Below are 15,805 nucleotides of genomic sequence, written 5' to 3'. Positions count from 1 at the left end.
GAACTTAAATATTGGCCTTAAAACTTCAACTTCACATACCAAAGGCCAAAGTCAGGGTTGCTCATTCTGTCAGACGACGACGATGATGACAAGAAGAAGAAGAAGCGTATGTACTGCTCCGCTTTGGCTCTCCTAGTTACATTTCATCAGATCAGATCAAAACACTAAACAGCAAGGTCCCACTGTACAGCACAGGGAACTATATTCAATATCTTGTAATAACCTATAATGAAAAAGAGTGTACATATATGTATAACTGAGTCACCATGCTGTACACCTGAAACTAACACAATGTAAATCAGCTACACCTCAAAAAACAAAAACCCAAAAAAACCACTTCACTTCCTACGTATGCAGTGAAACAGTGGGGGAAAATCATGTTCAAAAGGCTTATCATACCACTTGTCACTTGCAAAGTTAACTTAACAGAAAATTGGAATACAATTAAAACATCTGCTTTTAAAAATGAGAGGTAACACGTGATTGAAGGACTAGTCCACAAAATTACAGCGGAGTGTCTTGCAACTTAACAGGAGGGGGATTAAGGGTATATTTCCATTAGGTAACTGGATATAATTAATAAAAACTAGGATAATACTGATATTGACAATCAATTATATTGGGAGATTGAATCCCCCTGCGGATATTGTCCCTGTGGAGGAGAACTGACATGAAGAAAATTCTGACCTGCATCATGGTAGGTTGACCACAGCCTCTTAATCTCTCAGCGGATACATACCATAAAACACAGAGATGGCTGCAGGACAAGTAGACAGACAGACTGTAAAGTTAGTTCAAAAATGCCAGAAAGTTTATGCTGGAATTTTTGGATCGTTCAGCTGTTGCTTAGACTTATACCAGCCCCTTGCCAATGATTACAAATGTGTGGAATCTGCATGTACATTTTGATTTTTCCCTTGATTATATGGTATCGTCAGGCAAGTGATGGCTCTCAGACTAAGAGTGATCAGTTAGTCATAAAAAATTCTTGATTGTGGGTCAGGGGGATAAACTGTGCCGTGAGGGTTAATTTGTGGAGGACTGGAGTTGGCTGGAGCTCTTTTGCTAAAATAAGTACCCACCTGACACTGACCTCCAGTCCAAGCATAAAGTCTACTGATTATTAGTGCTGCTTTGTAACTGTGGGTGGGAGGAGTTTTGGGGCAAGGTGTTGACACTGTTTATTGATAACAGTGAAATTCATGATTTGCACCTGGTCTGAGATACCAAGAGGGTTCTGTCACCAGAGCTAGTTACATAGCAAATATATGCCCATGTGACTGACAAGGATGAGAAACCCTGGTCGAGACTGTCTTGGGCCCCTTGGTTCTGAGATGTTCCTTCCCCTAATGGTGGTTCCAGATCTGAGACAGTATGTGCAGACAGCCCTTACAGAGGGATAACAAATGCAGCTCGGGCTTGGCTGCCCTGGACTCTTTGCTGTGCGATGGCCTTTGGCTCTGATGCACATCCTTACTTTAATACTGTTGCTACATTGTGTCCTTTTCCTGGAATAGATGTATAAGCATCATCATTTTGAGTCCTATGCGTCTATAGCAATCAAACCTCATTTAACTGTTACTGTTAGTGCACTAAATGATGGGAGTCTGAGTATTTTTCATATTATTCTGACATCTTAAAAAAAAAGATCCTCTGCATCCAAAAACTTGGCAAAAAAAATCTGAGATAGAAATAGTCTGTTTTTCCATTCTTTTGAACTGTTGGGTGGTATTCCTATGTAGTTACAAGTTAACACACTATATTGGTCAGATCCACGAACTTTACTTTTAAAAGACGATTCCTGAAAACAATACCTTGCTTTTTAACTAGGAACTGGACCTACCCTATATGGCAATATTAGATATTTGTATTTAAATTAAATTCATGATGACAGCGGGTTCATCCTAATATGCATAGCCGTTTCCTCTAGATGGTAAGTTATAAAAGGCTTGCTGTTCCCTGGGGGGACTGGTAATGGAAGTGGTTGGTGTGTGATCTGGAAACCTGGAATCTACAGCAGAGATGGTGGGCTTTCTGTCTGCTCCAGATCCCAGAGAAGCCACTGGGTTGCAGAAGCGGTGGATGACAGAAGGAAAAGAAACCTGACAGCAGCTGTTGGTGGAGACCAGGCTGCTTCTGTTTCCTCCACAACTTTGATAAGAGAGCATACCCACAAGTGGTGTCAGAGGATCTAAAAATAGGGACTGCCATCTTTGCTGAAATAATTGTCTTAATTAATAACAATGCAAAAGGCCAACAGAAGAGACAAGATGAGATGAAGAGGGAAAAGTCCAGAGTGGCTTGGCCAAATGAGTCAATTGTGATATCGTGTTGAGCCTGCAGTGCCTTTGCACGTCCAGATAACACCCACCGACAGGTGGGAACAGGACCTGGGGCTGAGGATCAGGCCTCGGCTAGACGGTCTAGGCACAGGGCCTCCCTTCCCCTGGGAGTCATCGGTGGACATGCGGAGGGGAAGACCTGTGCACAGATGTGCTCACCCAGGAGGATGTAGGAGAGGAGAAAAGGCCCGAGCACAGGACCCTGTCAACATCCAGCCCTTAATGTAGGAAGAAGACAACCCAGTGAAGGAGCTCAAAAATCAGTCGGAAGAGATGGGAGGAAGTGGTATCTCAGAAACCCAAAAGAGGAGAGACAAGGGAATGGTCAGTAAGGCCTGAACAGTGTCTGCTGGAAATGACACTGAGAAGTCAGGTCAGGCATATTGTCAGTACACTGAAGTGATAAGGTAAAAACCAGATAGCAAGAGATTGAGGAGTCAGTGAAGGTGAAAAGTAGAGAGAGTAGATGTATTCTTGCTGGAGGCTTAGCTCTAAAGGATAATGAAGTTGCCAGAGGAATAATTTTTGTTTCGAACATTATTTTGAGCATGACTGTTTGCTGAAGGAAAACACACACTCAGGCTGGAGTTGTAAGAAAGATGATCATTGATGCAGCAAGTTCCTGAAAGAGGAGAGAAAGATTAGAATCAAAGGACAGTTGTGTGGCTTAGACCTGGACAGAAGGCTCACCTCTTTTCCTGCAGCAGTGAGAGAAGTGTCTCTTTGTAGAGGGTTGAGAAGTAAAGGCGAGTGATGAGAGGAAGACCTGACTTTTCTCTTTAGAATCTTAGCTAGTACAGGCAAGGAGAGAAAGAATTTAACCAGAGAAGGCAAATGCAGGTAAGTCTGTAGGGGGCTGAAGCAGAAAAACTGGGGGAACCGACAGGTGAAAAATGAAACGCCACGATCAGATAAGACAACGCAGAGAAGGTCTGGAACAGCCACTGAGGAGAACGTGGAGGGATGTGTGATGGGATTGCTGAGTAGTATTTAGACCTGGGAATTTATACCCTATGTGTGCGCCAATCCACCCGACTGTAAAGTTTATTAAGCAGGAATCCGTCCAAGTGCAGAACTGACAAGTGTTTCTGTGGTGGATGAAAAAAGATACCAGGATACAAAAGGCATGGTCAAAACCCACGACCACTCCGAAGTCCATCTACCCCCCTTCCTCATCCCCCTCCTGGATTTTTCTTGAGTCAAAACATTGAGCATCTTGAGAACGGAGACATTTTTCTTTTGGGGGGCCTAGGATTAGTCCCTTACATTCAGAAGACATTCAGATATTTTTGAATGATTGAATTAATTAATAATACGTAAAATCTGACTCTGCTAAACATTTCTGAATACAAGTATTAGGTTTAAAATTTTATCTACTAGGGATGAATATATTGATTATTTCAAAGCATTAGAATTCTGTTCCAAGAGCTACATTCCTCAAATTTATTTATGCTTAAAATAAGTAGACTGATGCCAAACTCTAATAAAATCTATTCCGTAACACAAAAGTTTATTAGAATAAAAATACACGTACAGTATCCAACATTAAAAGTATTTCACGTCACATGTAGGTTTTACCTCCATTAGTTTTTTTTTTTTTAATGCTTTTTAAGTCTGTGCTTCAAATAATTTGCACATCTGTAAACAAATCTTAGATCACCAAAGATGCAATGTATCCATTAGATACTGAACATCAAAATTTAGGAATGGGAACTGATGGTAACAGCCTATTGCACTAAATATTTCTGTAAAATTTTGGGCAGAGAAGAAAAAGAGATTAAAATAAATCACTTGAAATGAGGTAAGTTGTATGAAAAGGCTTCTAGTAGCAAATGTTACCAATGTTGAGATGAGAATATTAAAAACGTTCATGGAAAATTCACTTAAATTTTTGCATAGTCCAGGTTATTTTTGTAAAAACAAAAAATTAAAAATTACCCAAATCCCTTATTAGAAAAAGAGACAATTCTGGTTCTACTTAATATCTGTGTACATTCTAAGTCTTTCATTTAGAAAAAAGAAGTGATACAAATATTCAGAGTCTGCAAAAAGGAAAAAAAAAAGTGAAGATTAGGAACAAAATTTTAAGCTGCCTTTTGGAAAGAAAATTAAAAACAGAGGTAGATGGTTAAATGTTAGTGACCAAGTTACTCAAATGACTAATTTTTGTTTTGGCAGACATCCACCAAGTTTTTTATGCTTGAATCCAAATAGTGAAAAACGTAGGAGTAGAGAGTAAGACCTAACACAAGTTATTTTCCTTTTATCAAAGAAACGTAATAAAAGTAAACCAGGCTTAAGACCCCTATTAAGGATATGATTGTTTAAAGCACTACAGTTCATGCACTTTTTAAAGCAGGAGAATGAGCTTTGTCCCTAAACCTCCTAGGTTTATTTGAGGCCGAGCCCCAGCCCCTGGCCCGGTCAGTCGAAGTAGGACTGCAGGGCGCCTCGGCGCCGGACATCGCAGGTCCAGCAGTGGAAGCCTCCTCCCAGGGAATTGGCGTTACGAATGTTAACCTTAATGGTACTGATACCTGCGTGGGAAGAGAGAGACGTAGCTAGTCAGACGGACTGACATGAAGTTTCTCCTACAGAAATCAGCCTGAAAACGGCTGAGTCATCTCTATGCTCATCTGCAAAGAGGTAGTTCTCCACACATGAGCACCAGGAGGTCAGATAAATCATAGAAGTTTGATAAACTTATTGCTAAAGGGGTATCTAAGGAACCTGGGATGCATCTCCAACCTTTTGAGGTTGTGATTGTTGAAAACAAAAATATTGTCCGTCTATGAAATAATAACTTGTTACCTCTAAAATTGAATTAGATCAATCATACATCAGACCTAGCAGGTCATTTCTTCTCATTTAATATTTTCGAATATGGCAACATGTTTCGTTTATTGTACGTACCCAGCTTCTCAAACATCTTTTGAATCGGGACTTCGTTGGCATCCACCATAACACGCTTTTCATCCAGCATTAAGACATTCATGGAAAGCCATTTGGACGACATCCAGAGTGGGTGATCTAAAAACAGCAACAACTGTTAAATCACGTCTGCTGTCATTTTTGTTCAAAGCCAGGGTTCAAAAGTGAGGCATATTCAAGTGACAGCTCAGTTCTTTCAGTGGTTCGCTTTCCCAGTGAAATTTTATTTTAATCCCAAGACTATCAATAAATGTTATGAATCAATCTATACTCATTACACATTTAGATTTCACCGTTTTCTTAAAAAAGTCATTTCTTGCTTTCTGCAATGTTGTTTTATATTGATTTTTTCCTGCCTTTTCACTTTCATTTTCTATGGAAGGAGAGGTTGTGGACACAAGTCCATCCTTGTTCTGGTACCCGCAGTCCCAAACACCAGTTGACGCCTTCCCAGGGAAACATTCTAAATTGCCAAAATGTGGCTGGTGACTAGAGGCGGAAGACTCCTGGCCACTGAAGGAATCATTTTAGGCTGCAAGTATATAAAAGGAAACATACCATCCGGGATGACTGGTGTTGGAGGAGTAACTATGGTCCATCCTGCTTTCTTGAAAAGATCAATCTGCAAGACCGAAAAAAAAACAAACTCAAAGAGGCTTAAAGCTATTCTTATCATTCTTGGTCTCTAATAGCGCCCTTATAATTAATCATTCTTTTTGAGAAGTGGTCTTCTCAACTGCCCATGTTTGATCTTAGGAATGTCGAGCACCGCTAAATTTGTCATTTAGAACCATTAGGAATCATGGAAGTGCTGAAAATAAAAGTGGCAGTTCCTTCAGTTGCCAGACTCTGTGGCTCTTCCAGAGTCCTAAGAACTCCCCTACCTGGTGACAGGGGCGGTCCGGGTTGGAAAGCACCAGACCAGGCCCGATGATATTGAAGGTGGCGTCAATGTGCATCGGATTGGGGTCTTTAAAGGAGATGATGTGCACTCTGTAGTCTGGAGCGAGATGCTTACGCATCCATTCAATGCCCATGTAGTTTGTAACCTGAAAACAAAAGGAAGACATAAATCTAAAAATATTTGATTCTGTGTTTAGAAAACTAAAAATAAGATGAGAATGTTTTAATTTGGGAATATAAAATATAATAATAAAGTGAGAAATTTCCAAGGCAGTCTTTATCAACCTGGCTTCTCTGTGCAAAGATATCTCTTCCAGCTCGAATGAAGTCAGCAGCATCAAAGCATGGCTCAAACTCAGTCGTCACAAATTTTCCCTGAGCAGCCAATTTGTGTCTGTCTTCTACAGAATGGATGGGGTAATCCTAATTGGAATAAGAATGAACGCAGACAGTGCGTTGGTCATGAGGAAATGATTCATAGCACCTTCATTGCCAAGACAATTAGTTCAACCTCATCATTTCCCAAAATACTACCACCCTGTTCTAGGCTAAAACATGCCTGGAGAAGAGGTAGTCCCATGCAAACCAAACCAAAATAAACCAAAACAAAACAAAAAATTAAAAACTACGCATGACAAGTTCCTGATACTTGGAAGCAAGTGGTAGAGAGGCAGTAATGATTCTGAAAATATTCCATGACCCATACATTGAGTTATGTAGCTCTCTACAATACTGAAAATCAACAGGATGAGGTCATTCTGTTCTTTTAGAAGAGGAATTTGGTCCTGAGCCTAACCCATATCATAAAATGGGATGCCATGCATCCCCTACCAAATCTGATTGGTTGTGGTGCAATTGATTCATTACTTACTTCTGTCTTTAAACTCCTAGAAGAAATTTTGATTTTTTATTTCTTTCTATAAATGATCCCATAGTAAGTGATCTAGTAAGGGACATATACTTCCTCTCACTGAGTATGTCCTGGAGACCAAATTCTTCTTCTAGAAGAAGAGAGTGGAGTTCAGCCTAGTGACTTTTCTGTCTCCACCAAGGAATGGCTGTGTGATTTTAGGCAAGTTTTCCTCCCTGCAGTGGAATGATACCACTCATTCATGGGGTTATTGTGCAGAATAAACAGGGCTGAGGATGTAAATAAAGAGCTTAACTCAATACCCAGCACACGGTAAACACCAAGAAGTGTTATTACTACTCTTACCATTATTATCACAATGTCATTTACTCTTATTTTCATCATAAAATAATCATTTTTTAAAAAGGTAGGTGATGTTCTCACTTTCTGGAATGCACAGCAAATACAAGCTGTCAGAGAATCTCTATCTCAGTCTCTGTGGATTAATTAGAAATGTTACCAATAAGCTTGCCTACAGTGGGGGGCTCACCTGGTCATAAAGCTCATCAGCCATTGTGGGCTTAGGAGCCGTTGTCCACTTGGCCCCGCGGCGGAAGTAGTCTTTGATAATTGCTCTGTATGCGCGGTACTCAAAGAAGCGGGCGCGCCAGGCCATGGGAGCCTCGATAATCTCATTTCCCACAACTATCAGGATGTCTCGAGGCATCGCACCATATAAACCTGTCGGGCCACAGAGTTCCACAACAGCCTCAGCGATGCTAACTTCCAAGATAGAAGAGCCTATATAATATGACCTCAGTCTTTGGTTAAAAAGTAAAACAAAAATTACAGAAAACCTGTATGTGTATTTGTATATATTTATATGCACATAGAAAATATGAAATGATACATGCTAGGCTGTCAACATGAATTCACAAATTCTGTGTTGGGATGGTGAAGCCAAGAAAAAAAAAAGAAAAGAAAAAAAAGAAGCAATAATGTCCTTGTTCAAAGAGATCTTGAACCACCAGGTTTTCACCTTTTGTAACTCCTAACACAGTTTCTCAAGGAGTATCACGGCACGAGATAAAAACTGGGCCAAGATCACTTCTACAACTGTAAATTAGAACACACTGAACTCAGGCACAAGAACAATCCCACAGCAATATCAATTAAAAATAAAATGGCAATGTTTCTGTTCCCTTTTCACGTCCATTCTTGAGGAAAATTAAATGGAATCCACTGTTTTTAGGTAAGGAAGTGTTCATAAAGCTTAGGAAAAGTGCCTCTTTCAGGAAGATTCTAGATTTACAATGGAGTTTAGAATGTGTATATCTTAATCTTATCAAAAAGAACCAGACTGTTCCTAAATAATCTTTAAAGTTTTGAAGGGTTATTAGACCACAGGGATCTCTTGAGAAATTATCAGAGCTCTCTCCTTTCACACTGAGAGATGAAAAATTAAGACACTGGCAGCTTAAGTGTCGGACGTCACTTACCCGTAGACTCAAAATCAGGAGTTTTGTACTTCAGCGACCAGTCGATGGGGTCGGGCCTCCTCACTGTCACTCCTTCCATTTTTAAAATATTGCACATTTCTTCAATTTCGGCAACAGCCTTTTTCAAGTGATCTTTGGGAAAATAATGGCCCCCATTCTTCTGGTAAAAAGGCCAGTACTTTTCATATGTGTTGGCCTAGAACCAGAAGAAAGTAAGTGAAGTACTTACAGGAGAAAAACAGAGCTCAGGACAGGCTCGGAGGTGGTGAGCAATAACTTGTGTAACTTGACAGAACTGAGACTGAGACCACATCTGGTCCAGTGTAGATCTCCAGAACCAGGCACACTGACTCTCTGCGAAGACACTCAAGATCTGTTGAATGATGATCTCTAAATTCTCTTCATGTTTTGAGACCTTTGTTCCTTCTGCCTGAGACCCCGTGCCCTACCGTGCACAGCATGTCTGCCCTTAGATGGGCTTGGAATCCACCTAGGCCAGGTTTTTCATGCTTCACAGACAAACAGGACATGGTGCTCCTGTTAGACAGTCTCAATGAAATAAGAAAACAAACAAAATAGCTTAAGGGGAGAAAAAGCACACCTACACTAAGAGAAAACCGTGAGCTGTCCATGCATCCCAGAAGTCTGTCCGAAAAACACCACCGCAGATTTTGTAGGAAAATAGGGCACTGCCCGCTTAAAGGTTAGGGACATATCCTCAAATGTGCTTTGTTTCTTTTAAAAACTCATGACTGATTTTCTCATTCAGCAGAATCACTGCTTGGCAAAATTGTGCGGCAGGGCAAGTCTGCCTCTGGGGCTTCCTACCCTTCCCTGCCAGCGAGTCTCCTCTCCTCAGTCCATCCGAGCTCTCCTGTTGCTTCACATCCATTCACCATAAAAGTAAGTGACCTGACAAGTGAATTCACACATTTTTAAGTAGCGGGCGGGGGGAGTGGGGGATGCTTAACATTTAGAAAGTGTCCAAGGGTTACATGCATTTTAAAAGACATCTGAATGGAAAGCAGTTGAATGCTTTAAAAAGGCTCAATCAATTTGCTAACAATGACTGTTGAATTAGGGTAGGTGCAACAACTGTAAAATACTAGTTTTCAGAAGTATAGAAATCTAGATGGATTCTTCATTCAGATTCTTGTGCATGTGCAAAGTTCTCAAATTAAAGAAATACACTGGAAAATATAGGTGATGCATATGGATATAATTTATCAAGATAGATAAAGCAGAATTCCAATCAGAAGATGCAAACACTAAGAAAAAGCCTCGGACCTTCATCAAAAGATTGGCAAAGCAATATACATTTATATATTTTAAGTTTTAAAAAAATGTTTAAAGCAAGTATTCAAAAATTTTTTCTTATATTGATTTTTCCTTATATTGATTAACCAACTAACTACCAGTCCTGATCATGTCTGATAAGGTTTCCATCACAAATCAATTTCAGATAGTGGTTAAGTACCAAAAAGAAGGAGAAACTGGGTAATGAAATAGACTGCATCTAGATGTCTAGCTCTTTAATGTCAAAGACAATGTCTTTTCCAGATTTCCTATCTCTGTTCAAACATATGGAAGCAGACCTGCCTCTTGTTAGTTTACTATCTGGGTTCACATCAATTAGGCTGGAGCTGAGCCTGCTGGAGATGGAATAAGAACCTGAAAAACAGGTCTTCAGACAGGAAGGATGCCAGTGAAGCTCTGAAACAGGGGTTGGCAAACTGAAGTCCGTGGGCCAAATCTGGCCCTCTGCCTGTTTTTGTAAATAAAGTTTTACGGGAACACAGACACGTGCATTCGTTTACATATTGCCTGTGGTGGTTTTGCACTACAGTGGCAGAGTTGAGAGTGGAGTAGTTTGGACAGAGACCTGTGGTCTGCAAAGCCCAAAATAGTTATTGTCTGGCCCTGTACAGAAAAAGCTTGCCAACTCCTTTCTAAATGATTAGTTGGTTGATTTGTTTTTAAAGATCTGTAGGCAAAAAAGAAACTCAATTTTTGGCCCATGAAAAATGTTATCAGTGCTAAAAAGTTGATAAGAGCAATCCATTCCTTTAAGAAACAAAACAAAATAAAAGCACTCTACGGGTTTCTACTCCTAGGAAGTCCTGCAGCAGCAGCCAGAGGAGAGGATAATAATGACTCTTTATATTCCCCTCAGACACATCCTGGTACTACTCATCCATTCACCACTTCCTCCTTCTCATGCCAGGCACATCGCTTGCAGTCCACGAAGGGACAAGAAGCCTTTGAAAATTAAACACTAGGTTACAGCAGATACACAGCCATGTTGTCTCACTGGACACATTCCAAAGTATCCCATGTGACTATCTGTGCAGAGTAGAGCTTGCTTGGTAAGTATAAAGTAAACTTTCCTGGGAGAAGAAGTTAATTTGAACAAGTGTGAATTCTCTCATATGGCTCATACTTTGGCTAAGATTGGACAAAGTTCAAATGATCAGGCCACATATATTTTCCAAGAGATAGCTGGAGATTATTTACACTTCATTTATAACCCTGCTAAATGAGTTAGCAATCATTTACCAAGTGTCTGCAAGATAAAAAACATTATAATAAACGCTTAGCATGTGACATTTTTAATAATCTGTTGCAGAGATGTGGCTGCATTCCTAGAAACTTTATAGTCTTTCAGAGCCTAAAATCCTTCAGGGGTGTTTGCCAAAGGAATTTTAAATACTGTCTTTTGGAAGGTTAGGAAATCTCAAAAGAAACTTATTTATCCAGCTGCAAACTTATATTACATTAACCTTGATTGACTTTGTATTTTATAAAAGGTCCCTTATCAAGGGCCTTATTTAAAAAGACAAAAGCAAAACAAAAAGCACATATTTGATGGAAAGTATTCATTATGTTTTACAGGATAAAAAGCTATACAGCTATCAAAAATCATGCTTCCTGACAGCTATGTTCCTTACTCCCATAAAATTTCTCTAGCACTTATATCTTCCAAGATAGCTAATTGCCTGTGAACAGTTTGCTATATTATTTTATCTTTCATTTATCCCAAGCTGATTAATATACTGTGTCATTTTTCTCCAACTGAAAGGTTGGGGCCATGCATATCTTGCCTTCTAGGGGCCATGCATATCTTAAATTTAATTTCCTCTCTCTCAATACCTAGTTTCATATGTGGCAATAAGCAGAAATAACCAGACAAATGAATGAAATCATATGCTAATGCTACTATTATTTATTATCTATCCGCTATTATCATTACACCCTCAGTGGACGTAAAGGTCATTGGCAAACTGCATCCCTACAACTATAATGAGTTGTGGTTCTGTCCTTTAAAAATACTTAACGTGTAACTTTTTACCTTGCTATTTAATCTTGTTAGGTAGACAGCAAACCTCTTAATAGCTTCATTTTACTGAGGCCCAGTAATGGGGGCGGGGAGCGGTATCAGGGTCACGAGGTCAAACAGGTAATTAACTGATTAGCTAATAAGCTTTTATCAAATACCTAATTCAGTCCTGATCTCCTGAATTGAGCCTGGCACATTTCCCACAAGCCCATGAAATTACAAAATCTAAAATCATAAATCAAGTGGCAAAGAACTCAGAATAATGTGTAAGAATTCTGATTCCGTACAATCACATGGTATAAAAGTCAATTTTAAAGACAAGTAGAAGGATAAATGACTGCCTGAATTAGAAATTTAATTTCACCCAATTAAAACGGTTAGGGGGTAGGACTTCTTTCCAAGAAAAGAATTTTTAAAAGATCATGCCTTTCTTAAACATGTGAATGATATATAAATTAATCTGTTCATCAGATTTCAAGTATCAGAACCAAAGGTAGTTCCAGAACAATTAGAAGTTATTACTTTTTCTATTACCCTGTCTTCAAGGTCTAACTCAGGAATCGTTTTCTTTGAGAAGACTTCCTAAGTATCCAGCATTTGGTCATCGCTTTTCCCTTCACTCTCCTGGCATTTCAATTCAACTGCCTTGCCAGTTGCCATGAGATACTTAGTCTTTGCTTCTACGTAGACATCGTATCTCTCCTGAAAGAAAGCAAGTTCTTTTGTGCTAATAACTCTGGAGTCCTGATACTAGGTAGGCAACATTTCTGATACTGATGACAGTGATGTAACAGAACTTATTTCCTCAACCCACATTACAAATAAAAATGTTAATATTCAGGAAGAATTTAAGTACACTGAAGCTATATTTGTAACCCATTATTAATGGAAGCTTAGGCTGTGCCTCCAGTGTGGATGGGGACCCTTGTGCACTATACAACCTGAACACCAGCCCACACAGGCTCTGGTTATAAGAATCTATTACAAAGAACATTAAGAGTTGAAAACAAGAAAGATATTACTTGCTGCCAGGGAAATCTGGAAAGCTTTGTGGAAAGTACTACGGGAACTAGTGGTAGTAAGGGGGGCGTTTAAACTGCAGACAAGAAGAGTGCAGGAAGTTAGGTGCAAGGGTCCTAGGTGGGAGCAAAGCCCTGAGGCTTGTTTGGAGAACAGTGAGTAGTCTAGTTGGGCTGATAGAAGCTGGAGGTGGTTTGGGGAGTATACAAATCGGGGAGGGTAGTCAGGAGTTAACAGCAGTAGTCCAGGCAGTAGGGGAGATACTGACCCAAGGTAATAGCAGAGGGATGAAGGCAAGGTTCATTTTGACAAAAGACTTGTTAGATCTTGGAAAATGGATGAGAAGGATGTGACTGAAAGAGTAATAAATGATGAGTGTGTGATGTTTTAGCTTGAAAACATAGGAATGCCAAAAACTAAAAGGAAGGAATGAAGGGCTCAGATTAGCGGAGCAGCTGGCAGTTGAACTCAGTTGTGCCACGTCTGAGGTCCAGTGGCAATATCCAGTAAGGAGTTTAACGTGTTCATCTGGACAGAATTAGAGAGAGAGAGAACCAGACCAGAGTGGAGTGGAGAGAGATCTGGACCAAAGTGAGAACAGCTAAAGTGAAATTCTGTTCAACCCCAACATTCCAAACAGTGAAGGAAGAAGGTGTGAGGACTAGTGAAAGCACTAACATCCCCAGAAAAGGTCCTTCCGAACCCAAAGGAGGGAGCAGTCACTGGTGTAGTGTCAAATACTGCAGAGATGTCAGGTAAGATAACTTAACATCAGCCAGTGCATTGGGGTGGTCCTGAGTAAGCTAAAGTGAAAGCAGTTACAGAGGAGGTGGGAGCAGAAGCTGGACCGCAGAAGGTGGGGAGGGAACCCGCTTCAGAACTGTGAAGAAAGCCTTGCTTTACCTTCACCTCCACAGTGAATGGTGGAACACAGGCATTTTCTGCTCTGCCCACTATCACTTCCTCTAAGGGGTCCCATTCGTTGTAAGAGGAGACAGGGCAGTCCTTGGGCAAAGGATCAGTGGCCTTGTCTTCAGCTGCACAGGAATTCCGGGAGGAAGCTGTAGCTGCCTGGGTGCTCTGGAAAGTTCGCTGCACCCATCCTGTCACAGTTCTTCCAAGCTGCCAAGAAGGAAGAAAAGATTATTGTGTAGTGCGGTAGGGCACTTGGGGAGGGGGAAGTGGAGGTGGGAATGAACACCCAGGATAACGTAGGCCTTTAAAATCTTTTAGGAGGATGTAAACAGAGATGTCAGTGTATAGGTGGGTAGTAGGGTTACAGGAGATTTTTACCTTCGTTTATTTATACGTTATCTTTTTATCTGTTATGTTAATTGGTGTAACTCTTTAACACTCCTAAGGAGATTTTGTCCCCAACAACCATACACTCCCATTTATATCTTGGAGTGGTCTTCTGCAATCAAGCTTGAAGCAACTCCTCTGTGGATAATGGGTCACCCTCTTTCCAGAAAACCGCAGAAAGCTTATGCTCTGTGTCTCCCTGCCAAGACCAGCTGGGGGAGGGAGACTGCTTTCCCCTTCAGTATCAAAGGTTACCAGTATTAGGGTTTCCCTCTCCCTGAAAGTGAAAAATGTAGAAGCATTTGTCTTCATCTTTCAGAATAATCAGCTTCAAACCAAAAATTTCTCATCGCTGACACACACTTCACATCCTTTGGCATTTCAGTTATAAGAATGACCAGTGCCACAGGCTCCATTTTACAGATGGTCCACGGTTCCCTAGTCAAGATAAGGATTAATCAACCCAGATACAAACTAAAACAACCAGAGAGAGGATCTAAGAACTTCAAAAAAGCCTTTTGAAAATGTAGAGCCTATAAACTCTAGAGCAGGGAGGGTCCCTCACACACTAGGTAAACCTCAACCCCACCCCCACCCCCCGCGCCCCCAAATCTATATCCTACCCTGTTAAAAGCCTTAGGAGGGAGGTAGGAGGGGGGCCAGGGTGGAGACCAAACAAGAGGGAATGACAGCTGTTCTGAAACCAGTTGCAGGGGGTAACCAAAGCGCCGGGCTATTCCCGTCCCAGGAGCTAGGGAGGGTCTGAAGGCGCGTGCTTACATACCAGGAAAGCAGAGGGCGGGACTGGGCAGAAATCTGGGTACAGACCGAATTCGCTCCAACTCCTCTTGCGACTCAGGACTCCATGTTACACTTGGAGCGGGCCTGCTCGCTCGCCCTCCGTCCGCGATTCCCACTTTGCCCCTTCTCCCTTCCATCCACCCTACACGCATGCCCAACTCTGCCCACCCAGGGCAATGAAACCCAGTAAGGCCATCCTTTCACTAAGAGATGTTGCTTGCTGGCCCCACCCCGGGCCAGAAGCTCGGCGGGAGCGAGCGGTGGTCGGGCAGGGGAGGGCGGCGCCCCCCGCGCTGACGGGCACCGCGGTCCGAGGCGCGCGGAGAGCAGCTGCACCCACGGGGTGTGGCCCCAACGAACGCCCCCTTCCCCAGGGACGCCGCCAAGTCCCTGGTAGCCAGCAAAGGCTCCTGAAGCCGAGCTTCCCAAGGGGCCCAGAAGGGACACTGTCCTGCAATGCCGGTGGGGGAAAGCGAGGGAAGGAGAGGGGGAGAGCACGAGGCCGCGGGACGAGGCGGCGGCGCACGCACCCGAGAACCGATGTAGTGCACCGCTTCGGCGCCGCGGCTCCCGCCGCGCAGACACCGCACCCGCAGCATCGCCCGGTGTCCCGCTGGTCCGCAAGTCGACTGTGCCCAGAGCTCGGCCGCGTCCGTCCGAGCCTCCCGAGAGCGCGCCCGCAGTGGGGTGCCCGGGTGCGTGGCCCGAGGCCTTTTGTAGCCTCGCCCCGCCCCGGCCGCCCCCCCCGCGCGCCCCATTGGCTGCCGGGAGCAGGTGGTGGGGCCCGCGGAGCGTGGGGCCGCCCCGGGTTGGGAACCCC

The 15,805-nt window shown here is 42.2% G+C and overlaps 1 protein-coding gene and 1 long non-coding RNA gene across 9 annotated transcripts in view; one reads left to right on the top strand and one right to left on the bottom strand.

Annotated features, from left to right (window-relative positions):
- Window positions 1–15,805, top strand: part of LOC116153454 (uncharacterized) — an 89,346-nt gene that overhangs the window by 53,586 nt on the left and 19,955 nt on the right. For 2 of the 8 annotated variants that reach the window (XR_004137197.2, XR_010380861.1), the window contains exons 5-6: window positions 9,295–9,428; window positions 10,750–10,891. This is a non-coding gene — a long non-coding RNA (uncharacterized LOC116153454). Of the gene's footprint in view, window positions 1–9,294; window positions 9,429–10,085; window positions 10,700–10,749; window positions 11,011–12,408; window positions 12,699–15,805 lie in introns of those variants that run through there. The other 6 variants (XR_010380864.1, XR_010380863.1, XR_010380859.1 and 3 more) reach the window with 4 other exon arrangements.
- On the bottom strand, window positions 3,827–15,699 carry GATM (glycine amidinotransferase). Its single transcript, XM_010994903.3, has 9 exons — window positions 15,516–15,699; window positions 13,786–14,004; window positions 8,526–8,721; window positions 7,577–7,767; window positions 6,462–6,599; window positions 6,158–6,322; window positions 5,832–5,895; window positions 5,256–5,372; window positions 3,827–4,879 (listed from the first exon to the last, which is right to left on the bottom strand). Exons 1-9 carry the CDS (start codon window positions 15,582–15,584, stop codon window positions 4,767–4,769), a joined length of 1,272 nt encoding a protein of 423 aa, XP_010993205.1. The 5' UTR covers window positions 15,585–15,699; the 3' UTR covers window positions 3,827–4,766.

This window comes from Camelus dromedarius, chromosome 5 (genome assembly GCF_036321535.1).
Source record: "Camelus dromedarius isolate mCamDro1 chromosome 5, mCamDro1.pat, whole genome shotgun sequence".
Lineage (NCBI taxonomy): Eukaryota > Metazoa > Chordata > Mammalia > Artiodactyla > Camelidae > Camelus > Camelus dromedarius.
This window is presented reverse-complemented; position numbering and strand designations above follow the sequence as displayed.